Source organism: Strix uralensis, chromosome 1 (assembly GCF_047716275.1).
Source record: "Strix uralensis isolate ZFMK-TIS-50842 chromosome 1, bStrUra1, whole genome shotgun sequence".
NCBI lineage: Eukaryota > Metazoa > Chordata > Aves > Strigiformes > Strigidae > Strix > Strix uralensis.
The window spans coordinates 84,621,977-84,648,027 of NC_133972.1; the positions used below are offsets into that span (position 1 = coordinate 84,621,977).

Below are 26,051 nucleotides of genomic sequence, written 5' to 3' on the forward strand. Positions count from 1 at the left end.
GATTTTTTTTATTTCCTTAGGAACTCAGTGTTACTCAACGGCATTCATTTCAATTGGTGAATGAACTGAGCAATACCTCAAGGGTAAGTAAAACTGTGAAGAAGTAAGTCTATGCAATAAAAGGTAAATGCATCAGCAATTGCACTGTATTAATATTATAGTACATTGATTCATTCAGAATCTAATCTGGACACTTTGTGAAATCATCCATCAATCACTTGCTAAGGCTGAGGATGAATGACAAATTAAAGATTTTACTATGCCCTAGGCATGCTTTTACTCATTTTACTTTAATACCACTGTTAAGTGAACCATCTGGTTCACTTTTAATGACTTACAGTCAGATAAAAACTGTCCAGTCCCAAATGTCCTGGCCCAAAACATTCAAATATAGCTGCCTGAAAACAGGGAAAGCTTCATGCCTCCAGGAAGAAGCATTTAAAGTGCATGCAGGACTGCAGCATTAGCTGCCTATATTTGACATTCTGCTTATTGTCACACATAATTTCTTTAAAAGGAGGTTTCATTTTTTTAAAAAAAGTAGCCACAATCTGGAGTAACCTGCTTCTCTGCAGTGTTGTTGGCAGAGCCCTCTGAAAGTACCGAGGGTGGTGGCTATATGGTATCTTCAGCATGATGAAAAGGAAAAGGCAAGTGAAAGCTGTGCTCAAAATATTTGTACCATGAGCTTTTTCTCTTTTTCTCCCAAGTGAATATATTTACAGCATTTGTGCTCATTTCCAATAGACAGTATTGCTTCACTTTAAAACAACACTCCAGGAAATTTTTACCAGGGTTTTAAAAATTGAGTTGGACCTATGCTACACAGATAAGAATTGCTTCAGCAAAGTGTGTGGGAAGAATTTAAAGGTGTCTTCCATGTGCTTCTGCAGTAAGATTACAAACTGAAATGACATGAAAACAGTGGATCCAACTGGCATTAAGTTGTACAATTCATTATTGACCATCTCTGATGAAGTCATGAGCTATACTCCAAAATGTTGGCAGCACTTACAAAAGAAGCAGTGTCAGTGTGTTCGAACAGAGGTGACGGATGGCAGCTCCCTAGGTGGGTGATGGCAGGACCTGGCAGCCAGGTTCCATCCCACTGCCCCCAGCCAGGAGCAGGGCAGCTGGTGGGCACCAGGGCAGCCCCAGCCCTGGCATCAGGCACCTCCCAGGGGACGGGCCAAGGCCAGGCCAGGACGTGGATGTGGGCCTGTGGGTGGGCCTGGCACGTCAGGGCCCATGGCCGGGCAGGGCAGGGCTGTGGGGAGCTGGAGCCCAGCCCTGCCGTGGTGTCGCTGGGGCAGGGGTGACAGCCCCGGAGGCTGACATGAGGTCCTGGGCTGTGGGTAGGTGCGGGGGAGCCACAAACACTGACAGGGACAGTCAGGGCTGGTGGTGCCTCAGGGCCCTTTTCTAACAATGATAAATTCATGATATGAAACTGTATGAAACAGCAGTACCAAAACTGTACGATGAAAGTGAGATCCCATATATTTTAATAGGTTAGGGCTAAGCGCTAACTTTTTTGTGTGTTTAAATGGAATACATTAGAGAGAAGTGGCTTTCTAGCACATATATTTGTAACAACGTTGGACTGAAAATGTACTTCTATAGCTGTGGTAATTAAATTCCAAAAAATTGAAAACACAGGCTGTGAATATTCTTCAGAATGAAATAACATCCCTCCTCTACCTTACTCTATAACACTGATTTAAACAGCATAGTTAATATCTCATTTATGAAGTGGCTTTAGGTTATGCAAGACAGCTGTAAGTTGCAGTTTAGCTCCCACTAATGTCATATTGCTGGTTATGATATCTGGCAATTCTGTGGGTAAACTGGCTTTCCATCCACCCTGCAGGCCAAGTTCTGTTTTCTGTTGTGAATATAACACCCTACTTGCTGAATTTCAGAGCGGTTACCAAACGAATCTCTGCAAAGATCAAACTCAATAGACCTTGGGATGTACACACTGAACCATCAACCTACAATTATCCAGAAATAAGCTGCCTCTTGCATCATATTATTTTTTTGTATCTGTAACAGGAACTTGCTATTCTGTGGTTGCTGTGGTCAAAATTTTGTCTCCTAACACAGTAATGAAATAGAGACCGATTCTTAAAATAGTAAGTAGCTGTTAGGTAGCTAACAAAGACAATTACGGGTTTATTCTTGGCAGTACTCACAGCACATGATTTCGCTCCAAATTGAATAAATCCAAACAGCAGAGTCCTGTCTAGTAATAAACAAATTCAACCGCATGTATTGCTTGAGGTTACACAGTGCAAGACTACAATATTCAGAAAAACTAAAGCACTTAAAATGAAACTGTTCATACTATAACACTGCACACAGTTTCTATTTCATAATAATAACAACCTTGCACTCCTTCCTGTCTTTACTCATGCTCTGTATCCCTATAGCATCAACCAACCACTTCAGCTTATAACATAATCAACACCATTAATATCATCAAATAATCAGCACCAAAATTTTTGCTCCACATGGTGACTGTGTTAAAAGGAAAATGGCATTGTTTTTGCACATTAGGTAATAAGTATTTATGTATATTTTGCTGACATTTAAGTATAGACTTCTTCCTAATGCACAAAAAATACCTCCAAAACACTATATATGTGTTCCACATACCTACATATACCTACCATATACCTACATATACCCATACTATATTATGTATCATCATGTACCTACACAAATAATTTATTTCAAGTCATAAAAGATCTTTTCTTCTAAAAAGATATTCCACAAGATCCACAGCAAGGTCCAGCATCACCAGAAATGACAGATTTCCTATGGACGTCTGTGCCATGTTCTTATAGCCTCAATTATACTAAGTTCTGGTTCCTTTCATGGTCCACATAATCTCTATCTATCTTACTCACCTCTAAGGCAAAGCATCCTGCTCTCCCCCCTACCACTTAGCCCACTGCATGGTATTTTACACTTCCTGCTCCAGCCTGTGTCCTCAAAACCTTGTAACTGCAAAATGCTGCTTGTGTTCCTTAAATACTGGCTGGACAACTGACAGCATGGGCTGTGGTTGGTGGTGGCTTATATGTGTATTTATGGAACAGCTATCTGACCAAACAGTCAAGGCACAATGTAGGTTTATTTGCCTTATGCAGCTACTGTTCTTCCAAACTGCATACGAAATTAATGGGTTTGACACCTTTATTCCTCTATAAAATTTAATTGAAAGCAGTTAATGGATTTAAAAATTATTTAGAGGTGGCCAATGGAGAGAGATAGAGGCTAAAGTGCTGGAGCTAGGTATCTGCTCAGGTCAGATATCTGGAAGGTTATGGCAAGACTTAGGTACCTACACTTAGGGACCACTATTTCAAAAATATAGCTTAAATTTCTGTTAAAAATGGGAGGATAGATGTTAAAAAATAATTTGGAAGACAATGGGAGAAAGATGCTACAGTGCTCCCAACTTTTCCTGGTGTTTAGAGAAACTAGAAGAGGTGATTCCTTTCCATTCTTACATAAAGTATTTTGAAGATTATATGAAGATTTATACTCTACATCCTCAAAACAGTTGGAGAACCGGAGTTTGAAGTAGCATTCAAGCACTGCCATTTTCAAAGAAAATAAAGCAACAAAAAAATATCTGGCAAGATTAAAAGAGAAATGCAAACAGACCCAGCCTTATAGGATCACAGCACCATGATTCCAGATGTACAGCTATCAGAAACAGCACTTCCACACAGAGGCTGTTAGACTGCTACAACAGGTGCTTCAAGTAGATTCACACATTTTTATATCTATCTCCTCCCTAACCCAAGATCTGCTGTCATAAGGAATTAGCAATCTTCATTGTTCATCACTTTCTTGAACTTACAGATGTCATGGCTTATAGAATACTTGAATGAGTTAACTATAGAAAGTGATTAGTTTACTATAGTAAATATAGTTACTATACTATAGTTAATACAGTAAACCTGAATATGGCTCAGTGTGACTGTTTCCTGAGTGTTTCAGCTTGTTAATGCAGTTTTAACTTGCTTGCTTCCCACTATGCCTAGAGAAGAAAAAGGTGCAACAGGTACACAGTTCCTATTTGAAGAAATTGCTGCCCTGGTGATTAGAAACAATCTTGTTTTCCAGATTAGATGTGCTGTTCTTGTGCCAGCATTTTTTTTCTCTTTTAAGAACCTCCTTCCACATGCATACATTCTTCCTCATCCAACATTTATAGATAACAATCCCATATGCTCTCATTATTTTATTTTGCTAGGCTACCAGTCTATACACAGTCTTTGCTTGCAAAATAGGCACTTCTGAGTCCTCAGCTGGAATCCTGTTTACAAACCCAGTCTCTCATTTTCAAGCCCTGTGGATTCCAAAAAAAGCCAGTGAAGAAATGGTCAGATATGAAGGGCTGATAATCCTAGTCATTTTTCTGCAATAATTGATGCATTTCAATTGCCCTTCCTTCTGTATGAATGGACCCAGGCCTTTGAACAATGAAGTTTTCTTATTTCTGTTAGAAATTAATACAAACATTTGCCATTTTTATTGCCATATCAAACTCGCTTCTTCCTGTCATCCCATGACTAAAACAATTGAGTTTTTCTTCTTCTCTTGCTGTTTCTAATTTATGACTATTCACTGTGTATTGGAATTTTTTTTAGTAACTCTTAGTTCAAGAACATTGCATTTTTATCCTGTTTCTATTCCTTCCATTTTGAAGAACATCCTTTTCTTCCTGTACGATATTCTGGCCAGCAATAAAGGTTAAGATTCAGTACTGAAATCAGGCATGCAGACATTAAATATGTAGTAAATTAATGAAATAGAGCACTGAAGAATTACTGAGGTTCAAGATTTCTGCATTTTGGAGTGTTGGTTGCTTTGGAGCTATTGGAAAATATACTATGTCCTATTTGCATTGTGCTTATTTTTTGAGGTTTTGTCTATAAAAGGTTGTATAGCAGAACTAGAAATACATTAAACCCTGGCTCATTTAGTTGTGGTATCATAATAATATAATAATATATAACAGACTATGTTTTTATATAAAATTCATATCAGCAAGCTACTTTTTTTAATGAAACCATATCAGCCCTGATTGCATGGAATCGGGTATGTTAGAAGAAAAACTCAGTAAACAAACAAACAAAAAAGTAAAGGATACAGGGATCCAATACCTGGACTATTAAAATGCAAATGAGATGTTTTACTAAGATAACCACCTCAGAGTCTAACAGGGAAAGGGTAAAAAATAATGTCCCCTAAGGGCACCCTTTAACCTAAGTATTGGTTCTTAGCTCTAACCCTGAGGTTTTTACAAAAAAAAATTCCATGAGATTCAAAAAAATTTAAGAAATGCTAAAATTGCACCCACTGTAAATGGGGAAAAAACCTAGCTGTCAGATAGAAGTGTTCAGTAACAGCAGTATCATCTGCAAAAAAAAATGTCCTGATATCAGGAACTATAGCAGGAATAAAAACACACCTAGAAAAAACCCAACAGGGTGATGCTATCATTCTGTTTCTTGACAGTATCAAAATGTCAGTGATCATTCTCATTCACTCTCAAAAGTAGGAGTGCCAATCTATTCCCTGTAAATGAATAACACTAAAGGAAGCTAAAAACCAGTTTTGTGCTGCTGAACAACTTCAGGAAATGAATAGACCAAAAAGCACTAAGAACATTTCAAGATTCAGAAACAACCAGGTACTCAAAAGTCAAACTGAGAATAAAAGATGGTGGCATCTGATTTCAAAACAAACAAACAAAACATAGAAAAGTCACTATAATAAAAGTAAAGGGTGCTAGAGTGAAAAAAAGAATAAGAAATAAAGAGCCCTGGAAGAAGGATTTGTTGTTTGACCAGGGACAAGAGGCAAAGCTCTCCCACTTTGGACCCTACAGGCAGGCTGGAAGGCTCCTTTCATTCTCTTTTTGCCAGGGCTTTATGTGAGGCTGCATGGCCTGAGATAGACAGGGACAACAGTTTGGCTGATGTTGTGCACCTTGGTTTATGGAATAGGCTGCCAAACAGTAGTCAGGAACCTACTGTTCTATTTTAAATGTATGAAGCTAAGAACAAACATCCATACTCTGGTGATTCACACCGTTATTATACACCCTTCAAAATCACAAATGAGTTTTCAAACCTGAAGTGGAAACATACAGTCACAGCTAATCAGCTTTGCAAAAAATCAATTGGAAAGTGTCAATCCTTTCAAGATTGCCTAGGGCCTATCAACTCTTTTCCCTCCTGGGTTCTCCCACTGCTGCTGCTCTTCACTGCGGCTAAACAGGGACAATGGCACAAGAGCTTTTCTCCTGCACTGCCGTAGCCCAAACTAGAAAGGTCCCTTGTTCTGTTGGCCCTTCTCAATAGGGACAACTCATTATCAGATCTTAATGAATATTTAGAAAATCTGCAAACTAGGTAAAGGTGTCTCCACATTCTCCTGAGCTGAATGCTGCTCAGCTCTTCTGTGGTAATGCAGTTTTATTTGTTCCTCTTCCTATTATCTCTAAACACAATTATAGCAGGAATTTACAGTTTGCCTTTACAAAGACAAACAGCTCTTTAATTTATAAGGCACAAGAGACTGTGGTGTCAAGTCTGATCTCTATACATATGGGCTCTTGAACTTCTTGTTCTTTTATCAAGCTTCTTGCTTTTCTTTGAACTACTGTAACAGTAAGAAAGATAGCCAATCTTCCTTTTAGACTCTAAGGAACTCAAAACAATTCTGCCTCTGAGTAATAACTCACCTCTCACTTAAAAAAAAATAAAAATCTTTCGTTGTAAACTGAATTTTCCCAGCTTTACTTACAGCAGTTGGGTTTCATTATGGCTTTGTCTGAAAGATTAAAGAGCCCTCTCCAGCTAAACAGTAGTGATGGTAACAAAAGAGCATTGTACAGACTTCTGCAATTACCCTCACAAAAGCATGTAGATCTGGTTGTTCTCTTAAGGAAGGCCAAGACAGTTTAAAAAACCACGTGTTTTATGCTTTTTTGTCCATCTATTTCTGCATCTGGCATTTCTTTGTCATACTGACCATCATCCCTTTTTGCCAATATTTTTAAACTGTGTGGTAGCAACAGTACCTGGTAGACATGAGGAATGGTTTTAGTTGAGGCATCAGCATTCACTTACTAAAAAGCATAAAGGACTTAGCCACCCCCAGACTTGTCATACCTTAGCTCAGGTACTAAGAAATCTCTCTTACATGAATAGCTGAGCAGCAGATTAGGAGAGATTAAAAATTATTTTCTTACCTAGTGTATACATCTCAGTGATCAGGAATGAAAATTCAAGCCTTTGAATTCTTGAAAGCCATAAAGTGCTGTACATGTAATTTTGTTTTAGGAGACAGACTTTCTCATCACTACAAATTTACCAGCATAACTGATTCAAGTGTGAGTCTTAAAGACTAAATGGGAAAATTAGTTCGAGGCATCACTGATGATTTTCTTGGTATAAAAAAAAAAAAACAAAAAAAAACGAACAAGGAGTGAAGCACATTTAAGTGTGTCTCTTTGACAAAACAGAAGATATGCAAGGGAAAGATAGGCTTATAGGCACAAATACGGGACTGGCAGGTTTTAATCTTGTCTCTGTCACAGTCTTCCTGTCTGATCTTAGACAGATCACTATTTGATGCTTCTACATTCTCCCTGCAGTAAAATGTAGGTTGTTAACAATGTCCAGTTCTGTATGCAATGATTATGACATGATTTGAGAGCATTTGGGTATAATTTGGTCTGTGTTAGTTTGTGGAAAGACTGAGGATTGTTTAACTGGAGTAAAGATTAGCAATACTGTAGCTTTGCCACAGCTGGCTGTACTTAGAGAGTGGTGGAATGGCCTATTCCTAATCCAGCTGCAGAACTAGAAAATCTAATGACTCTCAGGTGTTTGTTATTATCCACCATCTGAAGGTTATTGTCACCACAGGTTAGCTAAGGGATGGGGTAGATAGGGGAGTTTCTGCACTCTGGGGCTGGCTATATTACCTCAAATAATATTTTGGGGTATCTTAAGACTTTGTGTAAAGTAAAAAGGAATTATGTACTTTCATTTCTATTGAGTGAGCTGTGAGGTTAAGGAAAATTAAGTGCCTAACTTGTAATGACTGTCAATGGGAATAGAAGGAGTCCCTAAAGGGATGCATACCTCCCTGGGAAATCTCTCCCCTAAACTCCTGTTTTTCAATGTGAATTGTGCATACAATTCAAGTGCACCAACATGCATCATAGCTTTTTTCCAAGTCAGAGCAAAATAGTTCCAATATTCTGGTATCCTTGTACATCTAAGAGACAGGTACATGCACACGAAAAGGTACCTACAGCATAGTTAATGTCACTCCACTGTTTAAGCTTGCTAATTAATAAATAAACTATGTCCCATTTTCCTTTTTTGCAAGGAAATATACTCACTGAGCCAAAAGGCCCAGATATATATTTCATCTTTTAAAAATTACACAGGAAAAAAAAATCATATGAGTTTTTTCATGTACCCAGACATTTTATGGCAGAATACTTTCATGGGTTTGATCTAAATATTTTTTAGTTAATTTGAAGGTCTTCAACTGAATGTAATGGGACTTCTTTTTTTTGATTGAGTAATGCAGTACAGGACAGAACTCATATAGTAGTAGATGACAGCAAGTATTTTACTGAGATTAGGAGAAAATATTTTTTTCAGAAGAGTGTACATTCAACAAACATACACTTCTATAATTAATAATTTGTTTTAGTATATGTCCCTTAATTTCTAAATTATGTAATGTACATGGTTAGTGAAATCAGTCTGTATTATATGACCAGCCTTGATTGTCTTTGATTTCTCAGGGAATTTACCCAGGGACAGTTGTTTACTCTTTATCAGTGGTCAGAATAATCCATTTCATCACTGAGAAAATGTTTTCTTTGGACTCATGGACTTTCAAAAATGCCTCAAAATTATATGGTAGGCAAATACAGCACCTTAATTAAGGTATATATATTTCTAATTTAGTGAAAACCTCTATTCTCCTGTGGGGGTAGGGGCGAATATATCTTAAAGATTAACTAGGAAAAAACCAAACCAAAACAAAAAAAACCCCTTGGCCTAATATCCAGAAATGTTTTTACTGGGATATAGTTGAATAAAACATCAGGCTTCTTCAGCAAGTAACAGTTCTGACTACTCCCTGATGGACGCGCTTGAAAGCAAATGCTCATCCTTTGCTTACTGACAAAGGTGACCCTTTGATATTCTGAGCACTTGATGCTGACAATCAAATCCTGAAATATGTGTATGAATTTTATATGCTATATAAAAGTGTGTGTGGCAGGGAGGAAAGAAGGGGGATGGAGAAGGGAGGGTATAGACAAACACTAAACCAAATGAGAATCCACACTCAGATTTAAATGAAGACTTAACAAGAAGGAAATTAATTCATATCCACAGGTTTAGTTGAGCCTTTAATCTATTTGCATGCCTGGATCATCTAGTTCTACAGTTCACAGGCTGGGGAAAGGAAAAATATCTCCATGCTGTCATGTTCCCCAACTTTGTTTCTAAACAAAAGTTTGTGTCATGTAAACAGACAATTAAGGATTTGTGTAAGACAGCAGGTACAATCTAAAAGGCTGCACATTTAAATCTCAACAGGACCCTCTTAAGGAAGGCTGCTCAACTAGGAATATGTTTATGGGAAACCTTAACAGAGGCTGCTATTGAGTAGATTCTTCTTTCAAGTGAGTATTCCTCAATGTGCATTAGTCAAGATGTGAAGGGATAGCTCACATGACTTGAATGCTATAACAGAAGGATGAAGACCCTTTAGAAAGGCCAGGTGAGGAAGGCAAGGAGAGGGATTAGCAAAAGATCAGCTAGGTAGATGGAGCTTTGCTTTAGAACAGGTGACAAATCAGTCAAGTGCTTGTAGATAAGAGGACAGACCAACACAAGACATCACAGTAGGCATCTGCTACAGACCGCCTGCTCAAAGAGATGAAGTAGATAAAGATTTCTTTAGACAGATGGAGGAAGCCCTATGATTGCAAGCCATAGTACTCATGGGGGACTTTAATCATTCTGATGTTTGCTGGAAAGGCAATATTTCTGTGTGCAAGAAACCCAAGTTTCTGCAGAATGTCATAAGACAATTTCTTGACCCAGGTGATTGATGAGTTGACCAGACAATGCATTATGTTGGACCCGTTACTCATGAATAAAGAACTGCTCAGAGATGTGACAGTGCAATTTACCCACAGGCCCTGAAGATCCTTGAGCCTAGCAGAAAATTCTGGTGGAGTGACACATTATTCACAGCAGACAAAAACCAATAAATTAAGAGCCTTTTAAGTAAATTGGACAAACTCAGTTCCATAGGACAACATTGAATGCATCTAAGAATTGTGATAAAATGTTTTCTTTCTATAATGTCTGAAAAATCATAGTCATTGGGGGAGGTTCTTAAATTCTGAAAATAGGGAAAGTCACACTTATTCTAAAGAAGGGCAAGAAGAAGTATCTGGGAACTAGAAACTGGATAGGTATACATGAGTTCCAGGGAAGGTTATAAAGCAAATCCACTTTGAAGCTAAATCCAGGTACATAAAGAAAAAGAAGGTGATTTGGAACAAACAAATGGATTTAGTAGTGGAAAATCATGCTTAACTAACCTGATTGCCTTCTGTGATGACATGGATGGCACTGTGGACAAGTCAAGAGCAGTGGATTTTGCATGACTTTAGCAAGCCCTTTGACACAGTCTCCCATAGTACTTTGACAGACAAATTAGTGAGATAGGGACTAGAAAAATGTCCAATAAGGTGGATGGAAAATTTGTTGGATAGCCAAGCTCAAAGGGTTGTGATCTGTAGTATGAAGTCTGACTGGTGGCTTATTACTAGTGATGTTCCTCAGGGGTTGATACCGAGGGTCAATAATGCTTAATGTCTTTATTAATGTCTCAGATGATGGAATACATCCTCAGGAGTTTTGCTAATCATAAAAAAATGGAGGTTGGTTGGGTGAAGTGCTTTCAATATTGCAAAGGTAGAGCTGCTATCTGGAGGGACCTCAACAGCCTGGAGAACTGGACTGATGGAAACCTCAGGAAGTTCAGCACAGACAAAAGCAAAGTCTTGCATCTATGCTGGAATAATCCCTTGCAGCTGTACAGGCTGCATAGAAAATAGTTTTGCAGTGAAGTATCTGGGCATTCCAGTAGACAAGAAATTGAACACAAATCAGCAGTGTGTCCTTGGTGAGAAGAAAGCCAAGTGGTTTGTTGTAACAAAAGTATAGCCTGTTGATTGAGGGCATTCTCCTCCATTCAGAATTTTTGAGAATAAAACTGGAGTAATGCATCTAGTTTTGCTGCTCCTCTGTACAAGGAAGACATTGACATATTGCAGTGAGTTTACAGAATGGTCACCAAGAGGGTAGGGAGGCTGGAGCATATGATGTATGAGGAGAGGAAAGGAGAGAGAAATGGTTTTGTTTAGAATTAGGAAGAGAAGGCTTATTGTTGTTTAGAGTTACCTAATGGGAGTGTGTAGAGAAGTCAGATCTAGAGAAGGCAGTGATAGGATGAGAGGCAACAAGTTGCAATGAGGGAAATTCTGATTAGATATTAGGAGGAAAAAACAAAGGAGAGATGGTTAAGCACTGAGAGAAGTGCCCATCCTTGGAAATACACAAAACTTGACCTGTCACTGCTCTGAGCAACCTGCTTTAATTGGATCTGCTTTGAGGAGGGGGTTAGACCAGATAGTCTCTAGGATTTTCTTCCAGCCTTAATTATTCTGTGATTTCATTTGGCAGGAGTGATATTTGGTCCCAGGCTTCAGGTAATAGTTCAAGATCCACCATTGCCTGTCTAGGAATGCGGGTTGATTTTGACTGGAGATCCTGTAATTCTTTTGGTGAGAATACTTGTGTCTATACTCTCCCAATCGTATCATATCTAGTTTTCATGAAAGAAAATAATTATCTCTGAAGCACATATAGTTGGTGTCATCCCATCAGTCTAAATAATCTAAAAGGAATTTTTCATAAAATGTTTTCTGTAGGTAAAATAATAGATATTTGCATGAGGTGGGTTTAACAGGTGAATGGTGTAGATCCTGACAGGCTTTGTTACTTAAAAGTAGCATGAGGCTCAAGCTCACACTGGTTTACAATTACCACGAATATACATGCAAGAGTTTTCATCCACAGGGCATTAACGCTTTGCCTGCAAACCCCTTGGTGGTTGTTATTCCCTGTGTGTACAGGACATTCTGTGAGGAATTTTAGCAGCTGTAAGCAGCATTAACTCTGCTTTAAGCAACTGACCTGAAATGTGTAAAACCACAGAAAAAACATGGAGTGGAAAAAAACTATGAATGCTCTGACATCTCTGTTTGCATGCCCTTTAAAACCCCTGCTGGTGCCCCTATCAACTTGATTGCAAGGATGCTAGGTAGGAGGAAGAATGTCATAAAGCCAAAGGTACAGTTATACTTTTTGGTCTGTCTTTTAGGGAGAACTTAACCTTCTGTTAATGATAACATGATGTTAAACACAGAAGTTATATAAATGACTTGACTTAACTTGCTGTTGCCTTCCAACATGAAGATATAGTATGGGCAAAGCTGACAAACATGCTAAAGATGACTGAATGATCATTTTGTGAGCCTGTGTGGGACAGTAAAACCTTCTTTGTTCCAATAGAACATTTCTGATGGTGAAATACCACTTGATATTTCACAAAGAGACAAAGTAAGAAACAGTGCCAGATAGATGATACTCCCATACAGAGAGGCTGTTCCATCTGAGCTCTTCTGGAGCCCTGCTCTGTACAACATGGCATATACAAGCTGGGGATAGAAGGACTGCGATCATCATTGAATGATGTGACTCCAAAATAAACAGCTCTGAAAAGAAAACAGTGGAAATGGCAGTTCTAGCATAAACATTTGCTGATCTGTTTTTCCCTTTCTCTTTTAATGTACGTTTTTAACTTCTAGCTCACTCAGTGTTTCATTTCTTTACAACCTTTGTTCTGGTTTTGAGTGTTGTGGGGTTTTTTTGTTTTGTTTTGGTTTGGTTTTTTGGTTTTTTTTTGTTTTGGTTTTTTGTTTTGTTTTGTTTGGTTTTTTTTGTTTTGTTTTTTGTTTTTTTGATTTTTTGTGGTTTTTTAATTTTGTTTTGTTTTGGGGTTTTTTTTTGTGAAATTAGAATAAAAGACAGAAAGGATTGATATTTTTCCTTTCTCCTTTCCTTCCAGAGGGTGATTCTTCCCTTTCCTTCATCTGCCACCTCAGACTTTCATGATAACTACAAGCTTCACTGAATCCTGAAGTACTTGCAAATGCATGCTGAGGTTTGTTTCACCCCATTAATAGTGAAAGCAAGCCACAGTCTGCATTAGCGCATATGGATCAACAGTAGGTATTCACATCACAACACATTTTAAGTTTGTGTTTTGAAATGTTGCACTGACTGGCCACAGCTCTCAATCTGCTTCTGCTCCACTGTGAACCTATGTTCACCAGTGAGGGAAACGGCAGCAAAAGAAAAGGGAGTCACAGACAATATGAGTTTCATTTAATAAAGAGATTTCTCTAAGCTTTACGGTTTAAAAATTTTTGTGAGCCAACTGTAAACAACAAATGGTGGAGTAACAATGGTCCTTTGTCTTGAGCCTGAAAGGGAGATTTTTTTCTTTATCTGTTGCTAGTCTGCAAATTCTATATTCATGACATTACAACTTTAGTGTGGACTTTACTGTGCTATACAAACAAATAAGAAAATGGTAATCACAACTCCAAAGACCAGTGATCTAAGTAACCCAAAATAACTTGAAATTCACCTGCAGTCTTTCCTTGGGGACAAAGATTAATGTGTTCAGCTGTTTTTCTATAGCTAGAAGTCTAGGGGCACACAATTCACGAAGACATGCGGATTGTTAACAAGAGTATGACAGGATGATCTGTGTGATCTGTGAAAAGATGTGGCCCAAAATGTAAGCACTGGTATGAGCAGGTCATTAGCACATGGAAAACAAAATTGTTTAGTTTAGGGCACAAAAAATTGAAAACAAGAGTTAACAGAAATATTGGCTTGAGGGTCCCAGGATTTGCTTGCTTCTCTAGGTGGAATAGGAAGAAGGGGAGGAGGTTATGTACCGTTACACTATAAGTACCATCATGTGCCATAATGTAGGAGATGTGGTATGTTTGAAACAGATGGTTGCAAGGCTCTTATATTGTGTAATATATTTGGATACAAGGATGATGCCAAGTAGATTCACAATTATGATGATCGTAAACATTAACCATGCTATATTTCCTGCCTTTTCATTTTCTGAATAACATTCTTGCCCATCCTGCCCATTTCTCATTATCTCCTTTCTTAGCCCCCATATGACAGTTTAAAATCTGCAAGCTGTTTCTGGATTATCATCCTGGGCCTCTAACCTCTCAACTGTCCCTCATTTCAGAGTTATCTCTATTCCACAGAGACCGTCAGTACGGAGAACTTCTATCAGCACCAGTAAATCTTTCAAAAAGGAATATAAGACAAGTGTGTGTATGTGTGTGCAATTCAATATAGGAATGAAGGGCACTTGGGAAAGTCAAGTGGTGGAACATAAAATATGAATGATGGATGAGGAATAAAGAAAGTGCAGATGTGCCACGACATTTGTTCTACCTTTTAAGAGAATGGCAAGTATTCAGTCTATTGAAGTGGGAGACTTAATCATTTAAAGGGGTGGGGGGGAGGGGGTGTTAAGAACTCTGATTTTTTTTTTTTTTTTTAAATCTCAGTTTAGAAATTTCTTTCAGTTGTGCATAAGGTCATTTAACCTCCCTGTACATCAGTTTCCTTGTGTGTAAAAGGCTGGTCTTAATGCTTCTTTCACCACAGGGTTAAACATATCATTGTGAATAATTAACATTGGTACATGTGAAAGACCCTGTGACTTTCTTGTCAGGAACAAGGACAGGAGTGCCATAAATGGCCCACAAAAGCCCTATGACCTCCTAAGAGAGAAGTTCCTCTGCATGGAGTGGTGCAGACAGCCATTAGTGCTCCCTGAGGACCACAGCACACTCACACAGATGGTGTGCTGGAGGGAGCCTGAATATGGAAAGGTGCAAAACTTTAGTCCTCCTTCTGCATGGTAAAGGGTGTGGAGGTCCTCCAAGAGCCATAGCGTAAAGTCAAATTTCATGTGCACATTTAGTTGTGGAAGAAGGCCATTGAGGACTTGCCAGGGACAGGGGTCCAGCCCAGAGCCTTGTGTACACTGTGGGCAGTGCCACAACCCACAGAGCACCTCAGATTGACTGGTGTGACCTGGGGATGATTGATAGCTGTCTTCAGTTTTGCTGTAAGCCACTTCAAGCCCAGGAATTGTTCAGGACTGAGAGGTCATTCAGAGACTTAAAGCCTGGCTCTTGGGCTGGAAGCAGTGTGCAGAATCTAGACCCGGAGAAAGGATATTCTGAGCATCAAAAAAAATTGAAAACTGTTTTGAGTAGACTCCCTCAATAAACAGAAGTCACAAGTGGAACTTTTCATTTTAGGCCTTGTAAAGATAACAAATAGTCACTGTGTTTGGAACAGGAAACTGAAGGCATCAGGTATATATCATAGTGCAAGTTACAAGGTAAAGAAAACAAATACTGAACCAGTGTTTGCCAATAGAACTACATAAAGAATGTTTAAAAGTGCAAATGGGAAGGGTCATTTTACTTTGACTTTTCACATCTTGCTTTTTTTGGGGAACAAAAGTTTTGATGATAAGAACAGAATGCTAGCATACTAAAGATCTGAGAGAAAGTGAAAGTTTCTCTTGCTAGTTATCACATCATCCAATTAAGATATGATACCTTTTAACCATTGGAGTAATGCGACCCATTACTGCCTCAAATGCTGAAAATGCATGGACTATATTACATGACAACAATTTTCCTTGTTTAAATAGCCCCTTGTGTGTGCTCACAGCTGGATATTTTTGTCTCAGTATGTGACTTAGTCCCACTACTTGCAATGGTTTGGAGAGATTCCACCTTTTGTTTGATTTGCTTCTGGTAAAATACACTGCAAGGAATGGTTCTGCTTGCCTTCAGAATAATTGTAGCCAGAAGTAAAATCAGGTAAAAGAAAAAAAGCATTACTGAAACTATATTGTGATATCATTTAGTTCATCCCCTCCTCCTCCTCCAAAGCAGGATCAACAGTACCTTAAACCATTCCTGACAGAGGGGAATTTATCTTTCCCAGTAGTTCTTTCAACCAAACAAAAGGATTCTGTTTTTTCCTACAATAATGCAGTATCCTTTCTGCTTTGCCAAGCCACATAGCAGCAGGACTTTGACTTTATCTTCCTTGAAAAATGGAGTTGTCAGCAGAGGATGATTGTTTATGATGGGTTGTACAGGTAGTAACATCAGATAGCTTCCAGGTGAGCATACTGCTTGAACTCTATGAACATCAATAAGACACAGCAAAAATGAAAAGTATGTCTGGAAGTTTCCTTTTAGTGTTGGACAGACAGAGTGTGACAAAACCGTTCCACAGTTGTGTCTGTTGTTATCAGGAAAACAAGTTGCTCCTTTCCACTGCAGACTTCCAGAAGCTGTTTCTGGGTTAATGAGTAAGATTTAAGACTTGTTCTGATCCTTCTTTAGTCTAAAAGAAAGCGGCATCCTATCCCTTTACGTCACAATGATTTGTAGGTTTGTGCTCTAATAAGACCACTCAGTGATGGATGCCAGTACATGGATTTTATGTAGCCAGTGGGACAGCCATGCAAAGACATCAAGTGCATACACATGATAACTATATTTTTCAATATAGTCTTTGAACAGGGCAGATTTTTTTCACTCTTTTGCCCAGGAATATCTGAAGACCTCTAGGGAATGTAGCATATATTTCTATATACAGCTGCACTACCACTTCTTCATTTACCTGTGATTTAGAGATGCTTTCACCCCATCCCTTTAAAATTGTACTAGGCAGCCACAGGTACAACTAGATCTCTTTTAAAACCCAACTCAGATGTTGCAGATTTTGGCTAGGTAGTAGTACTGGGCACTTCTCTACTTTGATGCTCATATAATCCTTTTATTTTATTTTGGGATTGAGTCCCTGCCAAGTGCCATAATTTCTGAACCAGAAGAAAAGACATCTTCAGGTTAAAATGTCACTGTGCCCATCAATCACACTTCAATGAATAGCTGTAGTTCCCAAGTTATTCAGTAGTGCAATGAATAATTCCAGTCTAGAACTTTTCTGCAAGTTCCTTGTATTATTATGTCTGAGACTAACCAAGACTGGAGGTGTGAATTTCTACTCTTTTTAAAAGGCTTTATTTTATGAATATACATGAATACAAATACTGGATAATAAAATGATGAATCAGAGTCACTGCATACAATCAATGTATATTGATAACACTGGGACCTTCTTGTCGGCAGCTGCATATTCTTGTCCAGTGTGGTACAGCAGCATATCTGGGCTGACAGTAAAATGTGCAGCATACAAAACTGCAGAGCACTTTCCAGTATCTGGCAGTACCCATGGGTACCAAAAAAGGGCTACTTTGTTTTGTATATGCTTAGGCAATTATCTTCTAAAGGATGGAAAGCATTTGGAGTTTGGAGCAGAGTAGTACAGTGGTCCATGACTCGGATGATGCTTTAGTGTTGTCCTCAGTACTGCCTTGAGCTCTATCTTCAGAGACATTACCTTTCTTATTATCTTAAGCCTGAATCCATTCCCCTTCACTTTTTTCCCCCTTCTCTCTAAAACTATTATGATATAAACGTGTTTTTTGTAGTATAAACATTTACAGGATTTTACAACTGTGATTTGGGCAGTTTATAGAAATAGAAACAGACTTCCTATATCTCAAATTTTGATGTATATGTTTGAATTAAACAGATGTTAACAAATGAAAAGACAACAGTAAAACCAGCCCGAGTAAAAGATTTTTTTTTTTCTTGTAGCTTGTATGGAATAAATTTTTTTATAATTATGTTAATGCCCATCAGCTTTAACCACTAAACACAAAAAAACCCCGAAGAGCCAGGTTTGACTGCTTATACAGTAAGCCATAAGCACAATTCCCCTTTACATACATATATTGCTATTATTTTGAAAGATTTTTGTCTTCACATTTCTTTAATATAAAAGAATAAAAAGACTATAACCAAATATTCTTACCATATTTGGTTCATATTTAAGGTTATCATTTAGTCCTCTGAGAAAAATATGCTTCATACACATGTTCACTATCCTCATTTGCCCACACCAATCAAGTTTAATTGCTCAGTTAAATTGCCTGGTTACCTCAATTTGGAGACATTCAGCTGTTTCTATCATTTATTCTCACACCAATACTCAACTTTCTCTAATAATAAATGGCTGCTCTTCCATGCCTCTTGGCTAATTGTTCAATTACAAGGGTGTGAGCAGTTCTGGCATTTGAAAGACATGTGAAAGGCCACTTGTGAACAGCCCGGGAACACAGAATCAATGACATTTATACATTACGTGTTGTTTCTATGCTTTGTAATAGTAAGTGTATTAAAGTACCAATAGGTAGAAGAAAACTTTTAAAAGTAACATCCACATTTTTTTCTCTCTCAATGATTCCAGTTTAAACCTTCTTAGTTTTCTAGTCCAACTAGATCATTTTTTAACTGTCTCTCAGCAAACTCATCCTGCAGTAATATTCGCTCTCCCATCAGTCCCTCTGAAGCCAAAGCTTCTACTCTAATACTGCAGTGGAGAAAATGGGAGACTTGGGGCTGAGCAGGTTTAATGTCAAAATTCATAGTGAAAATGACTGTAGGACTCACCTCAGGACCACATGCTTTATCTTTGGAGAAAGAGATCCCCATTACCTTGATCCCTCTAAGTAGATTGTGAAACAAGAGTGTGTGGAGGACTGTTGTCTTTTTCCTTTTTTTTCCCCTGACACCATATTTTTTACCTTTTTTTTTTTTTTTCCTTCAATGTCTCACCTTCTGTTTTCATTTGTGTTCTCTTTAGATAACCTTTTTCTCCCAACTCTTATCCTCTACCCCCATTTGATGTCCCTTTCCCCTCTATCTTGATTCCTTTTTGTAAAGTTTCCTCTCCTTCCACCTCTGTCTTTCTAGTTTTTCCCTCTTTCTACTGGCTTTTTTTTTTTTTTGTACCCTCTTATCTTCCTTCTCTACTTCTCCTCTCTGAGGACTCTCTGCCTTTGGCTTTTTCCTGTAGATTGGGCTCAATGGTACCCTTCATGAATGCTGATTATCCTGGTCAGAGCTCTATGAGTATTACACCAGCTGAGTAGCTCTTCATTTGAATCATGCCTTGCAGGCATTTAGCAGGAAAGGAGTGTCGCATCCAACTTTGACTGACAGCTGACTGGCAGGCAAGAAAAGCAGCCACCATCTCTCATGGGAATGCTCAGAAGCTTGCAGAGGGAGATAAAATGTCAAACCACTGTGATCTGCAGTCTTTGCTAAGAGGCTTGAGAGATCAAACTAGATCAGACACAGTCCCATTTTAGTTTGGAAAACTAAGCTGTATTGTTTCTGTTTTGAATGTCATCAATAGCATAATTTCTGCATTCCGCAAGAGAGACTCCTATATACTACAGCACCTTGGGCAGTATAGACTCTCTCTAGACTTACCACAGGTGCATTAGTTCTACAATTCACGTAAAGATTGTTACCTACATGAAGGTCTGCTGCTCAGGGAGATAGATATTCTCAGAGTTAAGCTGCAATTATTTTTTTATTATTATTTTTACAGATCCTTTTCTAACTGTCAGCACGCTTTGAGCTTAGAAATTTTCAGCTGCCTGTTGCTTCTTAGTGTACAAGCAGAGTGTGCTTCAACTCTTTGTAATAGCACTGCTTGTGGTATTAAGGTCATGCTAGAGAGCCCCCAGTGGCACCACAAAACCCAATCGGAAAATTGCTGCAGCACCGTTGTGTGCAGTGGGGAATAAAAAGGGAAATGGTTGCCTTTTGCTGGGTAGAGAGAATCCTCACCAAAATATGGGTATGCTGAATCCTGAATATCTTGGACCAAAACCTCTCCTGGTTTATATAGTTTGACTAGCAAAATTAATGAGCATGAGGGAAAATGCATACTACATTTTAAAGCTAAATCTGGCCCTGACAACCCTATAATTAAGCTGCATTATTTCCAGACAAAAATAAAAAGAAAAATCTTTAACATAATTGTGCATAATTGGCCATGGGACTTGCTGGTTAAATGAGGAACTTCCTCATTTGTTGTTGATTAAAATTTGAAGCTGAAGTGTGCTAATCTTTCTGCTGAACTACTCCTTAGCAGAAGGTGGGCAGACAAGAAGGCAAACTAAAAGTTGTAACAGGCATTGTTCCTACCTACTTGCTATAGCTGGCTTTCCAGCGTTTCCAAAATCAAAACATAGATGCGTATGAAAGAATCTTACCTTTCCAACATATTGGTAGTCGGTTCCTGTGTATTCCTCCAATAAAAAGAACTGATTCCACATCCAGCTCCTTTTGGAACGATGGACTTCTCGCCTGCTGTTTCCAGACAATACCAAAACCTTTTCCTTTTCTGGAAAGCCACTAGTCCTTTTGGATAATGGAGTCAAGAAACTTTGGTGGGGCTGACCAGCCCAAAACAGCAGCCAGAAGCAATGGTAAGTTCTCATCACGGCAACACAAGAAGGTCTAAATAATGACTTTTTGTCTTGTCCTCAAACTAACCTACTTTACTGCACTGAATCCAATCTCATGCTGTCTTCCTTCTTTAAATAGTTTTTGCAGTCTCAAAGGATCTCTGAAAAAAAAAAAAAACAACAACTTTCTGAGAATTTTCAAAGGTACTTAACATTCATCACTTCAGCAAGTAAGTCAAAAAACTAGAAGAGCCATAGTGATTGTTGAAAAGCTGGGCTGTTTCTGGTTCAAAACGTTACAAGTGGTCCTTCAAATAATCTGAGTGAACATATACTGAGTAGGAGGAAGGAGTCCTGATGTTTGGGTTTGTGGTTTTTTTTTTCCCCTTTAACTCCATTTACTTCCGTTCATCGACTAAGACAAATGAGGCATTTCCCTTTTTACTGCCTGAAGTTTGGGATGTAACTGATTAGTTGCTAACTGGGGATCCTGATGAGGTTACCTTATTACATCAAAGAAGGGCTAGCAAGAGTGCATACTGTCTTCCCAGGAGGAATTCTGTTGCCATAGTTATGAGCTGAAGAGCCTGGACTTAGATAACTCCAGGATTTTTCCCTCACATTTAAGGAGTTTTGCCTCTGACTTCATTTAGGAAGGGTCAGGTAAACAGGTTAGTGAAATTAATGTGCATATTTGTCAATGTCTCCCACATACTAGACCTCTTTGATACTCAGTAGGAAGTGGACATTTTAGTTTTCTCAGTTACCTACTGCCAGAGTTTTGTACTGAGTTTTGGATCTTTAAATAGTTATGTACGTAAATGCTTTCATTAATAACTTCTAAAAATAAAAAAAAAAAATCAGCTAGTTCATTGCTACCTGTGGGTTCTTGCTAGCTACTGCTTCCTACTGTTATTAATACTAAATAGTCAAACTTAGTATTAATATTTTCTTTCCAGGTTGCTTTGTGGGGAGGTTGGGGCCTGCCCAGGTGAGTTAATTAGTGCCCTGAGCAGTGGCAGCCTTGGCGAGCTGCCATGTAACAGCACACCCGTCATGATCTGTGCTTGGAGTGCAGATATGAAAAGACAGATGAGACAGTAGCTCTGGCTGTGCACATGTGGATCACCTTATCGGGGAGGCAGTGTCTGAGGTAGGGAGCACTGCATATGAGCAAACCTATTATTTTGCTATTAGTGAAGTCTGTATGGATTGCTGAGGTGTGAGGGAGCAAAAATCATCACTTGACGGGCTCCCCAGTGCTCGTCTCATTGCCCCTATGGCCAAATCCAACAGTGGGGCTCCATACTTCTGTTCCTTCATGTAATGGTTCCTGAGCAGTGTTGCCTGGAGCAGCATTACCTAGACAGGATTTGTACCAGCCTTTTAAAGGATCAGTCCTTCAAATGCCAATTGCCAGGAAACAATTATTCCTGCGGGGGAATTTTCTGCACTTGAAGCCAGCTATATTTCACAGCTCTGATGTCATGGGAGAGGTTTTATAGTAGCTCATGCTGAAATATAGCTCACAGAAATGATATCATAGCTGTGAAATACAGCCTTTTACTCTTGTCTGCAGAGATATGTCCAAAATGCTGAAATAAGGACATGATCCTGTAATGTCCTTCTTGACTGGGTAGTCTCCATGAAGCAGCAGAGCAGCTAAGCCCCGGCAGCTTCCCTGTGAGTGGTAAGAGAGGAGTCACACCTTTACAGACCTTGGCTTAAGCATGCAATTGGGGTAAGTACCAACTGAAGTCCAGGGTGTCTTTTGCCCTATAGGTGCTGAAAACTGTTTTCTGGGTCATAGTGATAAATTCAGTTGAGTGAATAAAAAGGACAGCTGCACTATACTCTGAGCTGAGCCTTTAGTAAAGAATGAGCTCCTGTGTCTCTTAAATGCCATTTTGTGCTCCAATCCCAATGTCTCATGTTCCAGAGAAGTCTCTGCAATGTAATAGTTTTTCTCATGCAATCTCCTTCCTCTATTTTGAACACAAGTCACTCACCATGGATATTTTGTGGATGTAGATATGCAAATATAACTGATGGGACCTTGGGATGGGGGCTAAAATCTTTGTTTTCTTCACATTGCACAAAGGCAATAAGACAAAAGGGGTGGTTTAAACATGGCATTTCTCTCAACCGTCAGCTGGTCAGCTGGTTAATCTACTGTCAAGAGTAAAAAACAATTTTACTCTACAACAGCCTCAGAAAACTGGCTTAGCTCTGTCAGCTCAAATATATAGCAAATCCATGCTTTTCATGGGATAAGAAGGTATCTGCACACCCAAGCTTAAAAAAACCTCCCAGTTTAACTTTAGGAATGATGATTGTTAACATAAAAGCAATATCACCTGCAGTCACAGAACTGTCTTCAGTGTGACAAGTCGCAGATTTAAAGTTTATGTTCATGTCTCCTTGAAGGATCAAAACCTCAGACAATTGTTTAATCACTATAAATATCAACTTCAAAATTATTTCCTCTAGGTGATGATATTCATAGTCAACCTTTCTATTCACCCTTTCCCCCAGTATCTTGTTAACATAGGTAATGTCTTAATGCCACCAATGTGAGAATTCAGTGCAAATTTACACCTTTCCAGAGAAATACTTAATTATTTCAACTATAAATCAAAGAGAAAATATGCCCATTGGAGTCACTCCTACGAAGCAGGGAGCTCTGCCCTGGAGATGCCTTTCTGGCATAGTGATAGGCACCAGGTGCAGGTTCTTGACATGAGGAACCCCAAAGAGGTTCCACCTCTGCTCTCACTAAGCACTGCGGGTTGTGCTGCTCTTCCCAGTTGGTGATTAAATAAACCAGACTAGCAAAGGACCTTCCCATGAGAGGCATCAGCAAGGAGAGAGAAAACATTTTTTATTCATTCCTTTCTGTTTCATAATACTCCCCTCTCAATAGACTCTTAAAGGAATATGCTTTATAAAGTGTCCTAGACTCTGGACACAAGCATAATTTATTTTCAGATCCCATGCATTCAATTACGTTTCTGTATGTCTTTATACATCTCGTTATGGGCTGCTGATTATTAGATTTTAAATTGCCTCTAAATATGTAAACAACCATCAGTTTTTCTAAAGTTTCTGACATAACCTTTATTCAAACTGAAGTGCCAGTATAATAGATCTTTTATTCCCTAGTCATCTAGGTACAGTTTCATTGCTTGAGTGTTGGGTGCAAAGCTTCACACATTAGGATTAAGGTCCATTAGGACACTGGAATGAGCATTAATTGTATTTTCAGGAACTAATAATGTATTGTTATTGTCACACTGCGACTGAGTGAGGAGGTGAAAGTTAATAGATGATATAGCATAGTAATTTAGGAAAATGAGCATGGGAAATGATACTGATATACCCTGGGTGAGTGTAATATGGATCTGAAAATCCAGCTAACAGGAATAATTAGGTTTAGTTTTTGTTGGTTTTTTTCATTTATGTGACACAATAAATTGCATCCATCCTCATGGAGACTGCTTAGGCTCTTGAGGAAAAATACACAGAGAGAGAATAGACCCCGCTCTTTCATTCTAGCAGATTACACTATGAATGCAAAATGTATGTGCTTTTACTGCCCCAAAATCAGGTCTGATTTACGGTTGCTGGTGGAAAGATGCAGACTAGTCCCTGGCTTCATCAACAGCTGTATTATATGAAGTGTCTACCACTGCCTTTGGAAGAAAAGGAGGGTTCTGCCCTGGAAGCTTGAATTTATATTTAATTTTGTAGAAGATGTTGGGGTGCACTAAATATATTCTGATATCATATCTTCTAGATGCTTACCCAGACAGCACCAATTGCATTTGCCAGGCAAATTGACCCTGCCTAAATCCCAAACAATTATACAGAGCACACTGCCAGCCACAGCAACTGGACTGCAGGCTTTAGCTTCACAGTTTCCCTGTGCAGGAGTCAGTTGCTAGTCCCCTGGCAAGACCATGCAGTGAGAGATACTCTCCACACTCGGTGTGGTCCTGCTGGAAGGACCTCCCCTGGCTCAAACATCAGATGAAAGTGTTTAACACATCAAGCCTGAGAGAGGAAGACATCAACAACACTTCATTGTCAAAGGCTGAGGAATGAAAGGTGGGGAAAGCATTAATGAGGGAGGAAGATAATAGTTAAGCAGAGGGTCCTGTGTTTGCTGTGTAAGGTGTGATTGTGCTATGGTGTAAGGCATGCTAGGTAAGGATCTGGTGATTATTTGCTTGGGTTTTACCTTGTTGCAAAGCTGTGACAAAGAAGCAATGTCTAAGTCCCTAAGAGAACCTGAATGCCCCAGAGGAGCCAGTACCCTAGACTGTCCTTGGGGCTGTCCTGACAAATGTGAAGTATGTGGTTCTGCTACCCTCCAGGCAATACTGCAAGGAGACGATAAAGGCTGTAAGGAAAATCTGCAGGAAGATTATTTTCTCATGACAGGGTGTGTGTGTGTGGAAGGTTAAAATAGCAATAGTTGCACAAAGAAAAGAAAATATTCTAACTAACTTCAACAAATAGAGGCTTCCACATTTATCATATTCACTTATTTTCAGTGTCATGTTCATATATTTTAATATATCACATTGATACATTTTGATATATAGTGAAGAATTCCGTGCTAGATGTTTTCAGTAATAGCTAAATTTCATATGCTCAGAAGCTGTAACACTGCAGATTTGTCCATAATTAACTTGGACTTAAAAAGCAGTTGTTGAGTTGGAGCTTACTTTGCAGTTATGTCTCTCTTATGACCAGTCAGATCTGAAAGTCTCCATCTAATAATTTTCTCAAGTGTGAATTAGCTTTTACAGTTCTGAAATCCAAATGACCTTTTTTCTTCATTGTCCATGAGGCATTCATTTGTAAATATCAGTCATAAAGAGAAAAAAATGTCAAATTTTCAGTGTAAAGATAGCTGATGAAATTTTAGTCTTCTGATGTTATTTTTTTTAATATCTTTGTTATATAAACCCATATGCTATAGCAATCATTCTTGTAAACATACCTGTGAAATAACAAAACAGAACAGAGACAGGAGAGAATTCAAACTGAAAGATTTGTGGTTTTAAACTAGAGGTACTTTCTGAAGACATCAAATACACAATGTAATTGCAGCCAGCAGTGGTTGATTATAGTGTCTTTCAAAGTCATTTTTTTATTCAGTGCTCTCAGCAGGAAAAAAGGTCCAGAACTATAAAAATAACTAAATGCAGTAGAAATGTTAAGATAACTACTACCTCCATCCTGCATTGGGATCTATTAACATGGTGCTTTTGAACAATGCAACTGCTTTATCCCTAGTGAACCTGAATGCACATGAACACCAGCATTCACAAAAGCACACATTGACAAAGGAGGGAAAGCGAGAAGTGTATCTCCTT

General features: G+C 38.7%; 1 protein-coding gene across 1 annotated transcript in view; it reads right to left on the reverse strand.

Annotated features, from left to right (window-relative positions):
* The window catches only part of CDH6 (cadherin 6), a 103,003-nt gene that overhangs the window by 28,746 nt on the left and 48,206 nt on the right, over positions 1-26,051 (reverse strand). Inside the window, exon 2 of the mRNA XM_074873865.1 lies at positions 20,473-20,828. Coding sequence (XP_074729966.1) covers positions 20,473-20,700 — 228 coding nt within the window. The 5' untranslated portion in view covers positions 20,701-20,828. The remainder of the gene's footprint in view (positions 1-20,472; positions 20,829-26,051) is intronic.